Source organism: Euleptes europaea, chromosome 1 (genome assembly GCF_029931775.1).
Source record: "Euleptes europaea isolate rEulEur1 chromosome 1, rEulEur1.hap1, whole genome shotgun sequence".
In the NCBI taxonomy this organism is placed as follows: Eukaryota; Metazoa; Chordata; class Lepidosauria; order Squamata; family Sphaerodactylidae; genus Euleptes; species Euleptes europaea.
The window spans coordinates 5,106,392-5,116,257 of NC_079312.1; the positions used below are offsets into that span (position 1 = coordinate 5,106,392).

Genomic DNA, 9,866 nt, shown 5'->3' on the forward strand with positions numbered 1-9,866 from the left:
CTTCTATCGGGTCGCTTCCAACTGTGAAAAAACCCTTTGCTCACTTGGCTATGAAGAGAGGATTCTCCCTGCGGGGAAGGGGGGAGAGACAGATAGCAACGTGACAGAAGGAAAACAAAAGAGAATGGAGACCCACGATGGATCAGAACGAGAGTGCCACTCGTGGTTTGTAATATCATTTCGTTATGTGACATACCAAGCTTTTTTAAGAGATGCCTGTAAGGTTCTCTGGGAAAGTTAAATGTCCCTGGCTCTTTAAAGATGCTACAAGCTTGTGTCTGATTATTTTGCATCAATCCCGACCTCATGGTTTTGGGGATGAGAAGAAAACTCAGGCTATCTAAAGCAAGCTCACCTGAAGCAATCCAAAGCAGGCTCACCCATAATCCTCCTATTCAATAGGGCTCATTCACAGCAAAATGGTTTTAGGGCTGCACTGAACATCTGTGTTCCTGTAGCATCTTCCCTGTTTCTCTAAACAACATGCCAGCGAGACTGCGCCCTATTACTCCTTTGTGATTCTGCCCTATCGGAGAGGGTCGCCATCACCTGCTCGGGGGATTCCTGGACCTTTCGGGACAGAGCCTTGAGGGGACTTCAGCTTCTCCTAGACTCTGTAGTGTATATTGTAAGGCCCGACTTCCAAAGCTACCCTTTTCTACAGGGGAACTGAACTCTGGGGTATGGAAATCAGCTGCTGTAATCCCAGGAGAACTCCAGGCCCCATCAGGAACTCAGGAGCCCTCTTATTGAACTTTGTGTGTGTGGGGGTCACTCTTCTCCCTAGAGTGGCAGGGTCAGCATCAAAGTCTGGCAACCTTCTCTGCTCACAGAGGGTTTTGAGGGTATAAAAATGACCATTTTTAATTGGTTCTTGTAGGTTATCCGGGCTGTGTAACCGTGGTCTTGGAATTTTCTTTCCTGACGTTTCGCCAGCAACTGTGGCAGGCATCTTCAGAGTAGTAACACTGAAGGACAGTGTCTCTCAGTGTCAAGGGTGTAGGAAGAGTAATATATAGTCAGAAAGGGTTGGGTTTGAGCTGAGTATTGTCCTGCAAAAGTATTGTCCTGTAAGTATCAATATAATGTGCTAATGAGGGTATGGTATGTTAATATGGAACCATTGTATCCTGAAGTGATCTGTTAATGTGTGTAATCCAAAGCTAATCTGTATGGCTATTGTTGAATGTTGTCTTTGTCTGGAGGTTTTTCAGGGCAGGAAGCCAAGCCTTATTCATTCTTAAACTCTCCTCTTTTCTGTTAAAGTTGTGCTGATGTTTATGAATTTCAATGGCTTCTCTGTGCAATCTGACAAAATAGTTGGTAGAATTGTCCAGTCTTTCAGTGTCTTGGAATAAGACCCTGTGTCCTGTTTGTGTCAGTCCATGTTCAGCCACTGCTGATTTCTCAGGTTGGCCAAGTCTGCAGTATCTTTCATGTTCTTTTATCCTTGTTTGTATGCTGCCTTTTGTGGTCCCGATGTAAACTTCTCCACAGCTGCAAGGTATACGATATACTCCTGCAGAGGTGAGGGGGTCTCTTTTGTCTTTTGCTGATCGTAGCATTTGTTGTATTTTCTTGGTGGGTTTAAACACTGTTTGTAGGTTATGTTTTTTCAAAAGTTTCTCCATCCTATCAGTGACTCCTTTAATAAATGGCAAGAATACCTTTCCTATGGGAGACTGTTTTTCTTGAGTTTTCTGATTTTTGTTTGGTTTAATGGCCCTTCTGATTTCATTCTTGGAGTAGCCGTTTGCTAGCAGTGCGTGATTTAGATGATTAGTTTCTTCCTTGAGAAACTGTGGTTCACAGATCCGTCTTGCACGGTCCATTAATGTTTTGATTATTCCTCTTTTCTGTCGGGGGTGGTGGTTGGAGTTTTTGTGTAAGTAGCGATCTGTGTGAGTTGGTTTCTGGTAGACCTTGTGACCTAACTGAAGGTTTGTTTTACGGATGACAAGGGTATCAAGAAATTTTTAAGTTGGGGGTCCAAGAAAGGGCACCTCTTATATCATTAATTATACCTGAAGATCAGAAGGCGGAAACCCCCAAATTTGGGGGGGGGGAGGAAGAGGGCATTTCTGGGGAGGGGGAGGAATTGTGTCTCACCGTGTCCACCCTCCCAACTCTAAGGTCACCCTCAGCCAAATGTAACTTCTCTTTAAATCAAAGGATATCCAAGAATTGTTTTTTTTCCAACGAAAGAACGGAGGGAGTTCACGTCCTTGACAATATGATCCCACATTGTGACACTGACATTTTTGAAAATAACACTTGGTGTGTCGTCTGTCCTTCCTTTTCAGGAGTCTCTTGCAGCCCTCGAATACTAATGTGCAGCTTTCTAAAAAAAGCCAGAGTCCTTCTGAGGGGAGCGACTGGCAGCTTCAGGCCCTCCAACCACTTTGGGAAGAGAACATAGTATCATAGAGTTGGAAGGGACCACCAGGGTCAACAAGTCCAACCCCCTGCACAATGCAGGAAATTCACAACTACCTCCCCCCCCACACACCCAGTGACCCCCACTACATGCCCAGATGACCAAGATGCCCTCCCTCTCATCATCTGCTTAAGGTTATAGAATCAGTATTGCTGACAGATGGCCATCGAACCTGTTCTTAAAAACCTCTAGGGAAGGACAGCTTACCACCTCCCAAGGAAGCCTGTTCCACTGAGGAACCACTCTGTTAGAAAATTCTTTCTAATGTCTAGACGGAAACTCTTTTGATTTAATTTGAATACATTGGTTCTGGTCCGACCTTCTGCGGCAACAGAAAACAACTCGGCACCCTCCTCTATGTGACAGCCCTTCAAGTACTTGAAGATGGTTATCATATCCCCTCTCAGTCTTCTCCTCTTCAGGCTAAACATACCCAGCTCCTTCAACCTTTCCTCATAGGATTTGATCTCCAGATCCCTCATCATCTTTGTTACACTCCTCTGGACATGTTCCAGATTGTCTACATCTTTCTTAAATTGTGGTGCCCAAAACTGAACACAGTATAGGTGAGGTCTAAGCAGAGCAGAGTAAAGCGATACCAGCACTTCGCGTGATCTGGACACTATACTTCTGTTGATATAGCTCAAGACTGCATTTGCCTTTTTAGCTACCGCATCACACTGCTGACTCACGTTCAGTGTTTGGTCTACTAAGACCCCAAGATCCTTTTCACACACACTACTGCTAAGACAAGTCTCCCCCATCCAATAATTATGCATTTTATTTTTTTTACCTAAATGTAGAACTTTACATTTATCTTTTTTGAAGTGCATTTTATTAGTTTTAGCCCAGTTCTCCAGCCTGTCAAGATCATCTTGTATCCTGGCTCTGTCTTCTACTGTATTTGCTACCCCTCCCAATTTAGTATCATCTGCAAATGTTATAAGCATCCACTCTATTCCTTCATCCAAATCATTTATAAAGATGTTGAACAACACAGGGCCCAACACAGATCCCTGAGGAACTCCACTAGTCACTTCTCTCCAAGTGGATGAGGAACCATTAACTAGCACGCTTTGGGTACGATCTGTCAAGCAGTTAGATCCACCTAACTGTAATAGGAGCTAAACCACATTTTCCCAATTTGTCAACTAGAATACTATGTGGAACCTTATCAAAAGCCTTACTGAAATCAAGATAAACTACGGTATGTCTACAGCATTCCCCTGATCCAGCAAGGTCGTAACTTTCTCAAAAAAGGAGATTACATTAGTCTGACATGACTTGTTCTTGAGAAACCCGTGCTGGCTCTTACTGATCAGATCCATCCTTTCTAAATGCTCAAGGACTGATGGTTTGATGATTTGTTTGAAAATCTTTCCTGGTATAGACGTCAAGCGGATGGGTCGGTAGTTACCTGGATCCTCCTTTTTCCCTTCTTGAAGATGGGGACAACATTTGCCCGCCTCCAATCTTCCGGGACCTCACCTGTTATCCAAGACGTTCCAAAAATAATGGACAGAGGCTCAGAAATTACATTTGCAAGTTCTTTAAGTACCCCTAGATGCAATTGCTGTTACAGGCAATGGCATCCAAGGTTAGAACTTTGCCCCTAATAAACCCATAGCAGCAGCAACAGTTCACAAGGAGAATTCAAGTATTTTACAAGGTTTAATACTATCTGTCCCTCAAAGACATAGCCTGTCTCTCAGAAGGATGTCACACTGACACAGTGCAACTCTAAAGGTTCTTTGATGCTGTTGAAGATGGCCACTGCAACTGAATCTCTTTCCACACTCTGAGCATTCAAAAGGTTTCTCCCCTGTGTGGGTTCTTAGATGCCTTTGAAGACTGCAACTCTCACTGAATCTCTTTCCACACTCTGAGCATTCAAAAGGTTTCTCGCCTGTGTGGGTTCTTAGATGACTTCGAAGATTGCAACTCTGACTGAATCTCTTTCCACACTCTGAGCATTCAAAAGGTTTCTCCCCTGTGTGGGTTCTTAAGTGCTTACGAAGATCACCACTGCATGACAATCTCTTTCCACACTCTGAACATTCAAAAGATTTCTTCCCTGGGTGGGTTCTTAGATGCCTTTGAAGACTGTCACTGCTAGTAAATCTCTTTCCACACTCTGAGCATTCAAAAGGTTTCTCCCCTGTGTGGGTTCTTTGATGCTGTTGAAGATGGCCACTGCGACTTAATCTCTTTCCACACTCTGAGCATTCAAAAGGTTTCTTCCCTGTGTGGGTTCTTAGATGCCTTTGAAGAGTGTCACTTAGACTGAATCTCTTTCCACACTCTGAGCATTCAAAAGGTTTCTCCCCTGTGTGGGTTCTTCGATGCCTTTGAAGATGGCCACTGTGACTAAATCTCTTTCCACACTCTGAGCATTCAAAAGGTTTCTCCCCTGTGTGGGTTCTTAGATGCCTTTGAAGTTTGCAACTCTCACTTAATCTCTTTCCACACTCTGGGCATTCAAACGGTTTCTCCCCTGTGTGGGCTCTTAGATGCCTTTGAAGACTGCAACTCTCACTGAATCTCTTTCCACACTCTGAGCATTCAAAAGGTTTCTCGCCTGTGTGGGTTCTTAGATGGCTTCGAAGACTGCCACTCTCACTGAATCTCTTTCCACACTCTGAGCATTCAAAAGGTTTCTCCCCTGTGTGGGTTCTTAAGTGCTTACGAAGACCACCACTGCATGACAATCTCTTTCCACACTCTGAACATTCAAACGATTTCTTCCCTGGGTGGGTTCTTAGATGCCTTTGAAGACTGTCACTGCTAGTAAATCTCTTTCCACACTCTGGGCATTCAAACGGTTTCTCCCTTGTGTGGGTTCTTAGATGACTTCGAAGACGGCCACTCTCACTGAATCTCTTTCCACACTCTGAGCATTCAAAAGGTTTCTCCCCTGTGTGGGTTCTTAGATGCCTTTGAAGACTGCTACTGTGACTAAATCTCTTTCCACACTCTGAGCATTCAAAAGGTTTCTCCCCTGTGTGGGTTCTTAGATGCCTTTGAAGACTGCCACTGTGCCTAAATCTCTTTCCACACTCTGAGCATTCAAAAGGTTTCTCCCCTGTGTGGGTTCTTAAATGCCTTTGAAGATGGCCACTGTCACTGAATTTCTTTCCACACTCAGCACATTCAAAAGGTTTCTCCCCTGTGTGCGTTCTTAAGTGCTTACGAAGGTAACCACTGAGTGAGAATCTCTTTCCACACTCTGAGCATTCAAAGGGTTTCTCCCCTGTGTGGGTTCTTTGATGCCTTTGAAGACTGCCACTGTGACTGAATCTCTTTCCACACTCTGAGCATTCAGGTTTGTCTCCTGCATGTACTTTTTGGTGCACAAGGAGGTGTGATCTGTATCTGAAGTAATTTCCACAAGGAAAGCATTTATGTACCCCCATTACACTAGGCTTTCGAAAAAGGACATTACCCTTTCTTCCACGAGAGACCATCCTTCCATTCTCCATGCAGATAAATGGGTTTTCTCCTGAATGAATCCTTTGGTGTTGAAAAAGGTCTGATTTCTCTGAGAAACTCTTGCCACAGTCTGAGCAGATATAAGGTTTATGTGTTCTTTGATGTCTAAGGAGCTCTGCTCTGTGAAGGAAGCTCTTGCCACACTCCATGCATTGATGGGTCTTCTTTCCACTGTGTATTTGCAAATGGTTCTCATATTGGGCTTGATCCGAGAAGTTCATTCCACACTGTAAGCACTTGCACGCCGCCTCCACCACGTGGACTAGTTTACAGACATCCTGCTGTTGGCCAGGAATGCGTTTATCTCTCTTCTTGACCATGTGACTTTCTTTTTGCCTCTTTAGTTTGCCTTGACTCACGGAGTTTCCTTTCAAATATTCATTCTTCACTTTATCTGGCAATAGCTGATGCACGTTCCGATCACGCTCATTCCACTGATCATTCCCTGCTGGAATGAAAAGACAGATTCCATTAGTACCCATGGAAGGAGGTCAGATCACCCTCATGCAAAACATTTCAGTGGCTTTTCCCTGCTGTACATTGAAAAGCACATTAAAATACACTTTAAAGGGACATGAAAGCCTTCTGCATCAGAAAGGCTTGGCTTGCAATCTAACAACTGATACAGCTCCTCACCTGGGTGCATTCTTTGATGGGAAGTAAGGGCTGATTGCCGATGGAAGGTCTTTTCGGATTCCTCGCAATCATATGGTTTCTCTCCTGAGGGAATTTGAATCTTGGAAATAATACTCATGTTCTTAATGAAGGTCTTTCCAAAGTCCTCACTTTTATTGTCGATTTCCCTGGAGCGGAATGTCTGGTTAGCATGGAGGCCTTTGTTCCTTCTTGTTTTGGTTAACCTTTCTTCTTGGACTGGGATTTCATGCGAAACCCCTCCTTGGTATGGAATGGGCTTATCCCTATTCTTGTCTGCGTGACTTCCCTCCTGCTTCTGGGGTCCACCTCTGTCTGTCAAGTTTCCTTTGGAATCATTATTCTTGGTTTTTTCCAAAGAGAACCCCTGGAATCCCCCAACAGTCTCTTCTACATGTGCTTCTGCAATAAAGAAAGACATCCAATCAGCATCTACTGAAGAGGTCAAGCCACCCATCAGGCACTGTTCACTAATAAGTGTGCAATTCTTTGATCAGACCTTCTTTTCCCCCCAACTGAACTGCTGGTCACACCTTAGTCCCAGCCAGACCTCCCAGGCGAGCAGTTTTTATAGTCTGCCTATTCCTTCCCTCCTCCTACTCCTCATATGTACTATTTCTCCTTAAAGTGGCAAAGAATTGTTCCCCCCACTGTTTATATTTGACTTGTTGTGCAGCTCCATTATTTTTCTGCTATTATTAAATACAGAGAATAAGAAGAGAAGACTTTTAGGCCTTGCTTTCCTCTACCCTAAAGAGTCTCAAAGAGGATTACAAATAAAATTCCTTTACCCTCTAAACAACAGGCATCTTGAGAGGTAGGTGGGGCTGAGAAGGTTCTGAGAGAACAATGACCTGCCCAAGACCACCCAGCTGGCTTCATGTGGAAGAGTGGAGAATCAAATCCTTTTCTTCAGATTCCACTCTTAACCAATACACCAAGCTGTCTCTCCGCAAGAAGATAGAGAGACAGAGAGACACAGAGAGATGGTTCTTAAATGGGGAAGGAAAAGAAATCCAAGGAAGAAGGGAAACCGGGTCAGGATTAAAGCCCACAGTCCCAACCAGTGTAAGGGGGATGGCTGCATTCCAGATGACAGTCAGAGCGGATGACGATAATCCCATCTGGGGGACTAGTGTGTTGGCAACTGAGGAATTAGGATGGGTGCCCCTTCCAGAGTCTTCCTGAGGGCCTCTCAGCCCTGCATTGGCCCTGCATTGGCCTTAGGCCAGGACACCCTATCTGGCTTGGGCAATGGCCACAACACTGGCCTCTGTTGCCCCTGGGCCAGCCAGGACACTTGGGTCACTCTACCCAGCCATGCTGAATATTGCTTTCACTGCCACCCCACCACCTCGAGGCTCCCAAAAGGGATCAGGTAACAAAGCAGGCCTCAAAACAAGGTATTGCTGTTTAAGATTTTGATTCACACATCAGCCCAATGGCACAATCCTAATGGCAGCAATTTGCACCTTTGACATCTTACCCAGAAACGCCACGCTCCCGTAGTTCTCCAGCATGACTTCCTTGTAGAGAGCTCTTTGGCTTGGATCCAGCAGGGCCCACTCTGCCATAGTGAAATACACAGTGACCTCCTCAAAGGTAACTGGAGACTGAAAGAAAAAGCAGATTCCTTTGTCAGAGATCATGCAAGGCAGAGGCGACTCTCTGGAAGGGGAGGCGTTCTGGGAGGGTGTAGATGGAGAGCTTGGCGTGTATAAAAGGAGTGTCGTTCAGAGCCTCTTGTCTGGGCCCCTTAACAACAACTGTAGGAGAAAACCACCCCAGAAAAATGAGGGGGGACCTAGTGCCCCACCCCCCGGTCATCTCACCTACCAAGTCTGGAAGCGCAGCAGCTGTTTCCACACTTCCGCAAAGAGAATGGATCAACACTGTCTCTTCGCTGCCTGCAAGGGAGAGAAAAGTGGAAGAAAGGAAGAAATCCTTGACTTCTTGTTTTGTTTTCTTGTGTGAAGCATGCTTCATGCCTCCCTTTTCCAAGGGTGTGAAACCGTGCCCTATCTACACTCAAAAAAAATTGTAACACTTTGTAGTAAAGTTGTGGGAGAGGTGGAAGAGAAGCACAAGGAACCAATGAGCCTCTCCGGGTGCTCAAAAAGCTGCTGACACGTTTCAGACTTCTCTGATACTTGAGACCTGTTCTGTGAATGGTGGAGATCAAAAACGTGGCAGCATCTCTGCTGGATCAGACCAAAGGCCTCCATGAATTTGTCCAATCCCCTTTTCTTGGCATCACAATTAGTGAACACTGAGTGCCAAAAGTTGCATGGAGGACCATTTCCCTTTTTTTCCTGACTAGAACTCTCTACCCATCAAATTCACTGGGTGCCTCAATCCCATCCAGCACAGTGAGTCCTTACCGCATGAGAGGGCATCTTGGGCACACTCCTGGGACTGGGCCCACTGCCCTTCCTCTGAAGGGGCTCTTTCCGTCTCACAGAACTTAGCTTCCATCTTCACAGATGGACCCCAACTCTGAAACAGCAGAGAGAGAGACGGGTAAGAGATGGAATGGAAGACACCAAGGAATGGATCCTGCCCCACTCCGATTCTGCACCTTTCTATCAGCAGACCAGGTAGGGTTTTCCTCCAACCCTGGGGAATTACCTGGATGGATAAGAAATTCCCTAGAAGAAGTGGCTGCTGAATCAGGTTGTTAAACCTAAACCTTCCATTCGGATGATTAACCCTTGGACAACTACTGGGCGGGAAAACTTTAGGGTAATGTCAGATATGGTTGCTTGAATTGGAATACCTGGAAAGAAAAGCCCTCACCTTTTCTGCCAGCCTCTTCTCCTCTGCCTGACTCAGGACGAAACCTTCGGCCAGGGCCACTGCTTGGGAACTGGTCTCCGGCCCGCATCCTCTTATCCAGCACCGCATTTCCTGGGGCAGGATGGTCAGGAACTGCTCCAGGATCACCAGGTCCAGGATTTGCTTCTTGCTGTGTTTCTCTGGCTTCAGCCATTGTTTGCCAAGTAAATGGAGCTGGCTGCAAACCTCTCGGGGCCCATCGGCCTCCCAATAACGGAACTGCTGGAAGGGTTGGCAATATACCTCTGAGTTGAGGGGCTCCTCATTCCAGATATCTGGCACAGCTCTCTCCCAGAATTCGATGCCACTCCAAGCCTGGATGGGCAGGGGACCTTTCCTTACTCTCTTGGAAGGTCCAGGTCCTTCCGGGTCCTGCCCTTCCATCTCCTTCCGCTTCTATCGGGTCGCTTCCAACTGTGAAAAAACCCTTTGCTCACTTGGCTATGAAGAG

At 45.7% G+C, this 9,866-nt stretch overlaps 1 protein-coding gene across 1 annotated transcript; it reads right to left on the bottom strand.

The window, feature by feature from the left end:
* Nucleotides 1–48: 48 nt before the first annotated feature.
* Nucleotides 49–9,799, bottom strand: LOC130493717 (gastrula zinc finger protein XlCGF57.1-like). Its single transcript, XM_056867402.1, has 6 exons — nt 9,659–9,799; nt 8,962–9,076; nt 8,413–8,487; nt 6,155–6,374; nt 4,212–5,638; nt 49–68 (listed from the first exon to the last, which is right to left on the bottom strand). The coding sequence occupies exons 1-6, from the start codon at nt 9,797–9,799 to the stop codon at nt 49–51; spliced, it is 1,998 nt and encodes a 665-aa protein (XP_056723380.1).
* Between the last annotated feature and the right edge of the window lie 67 nt (nt 9,800–9,866).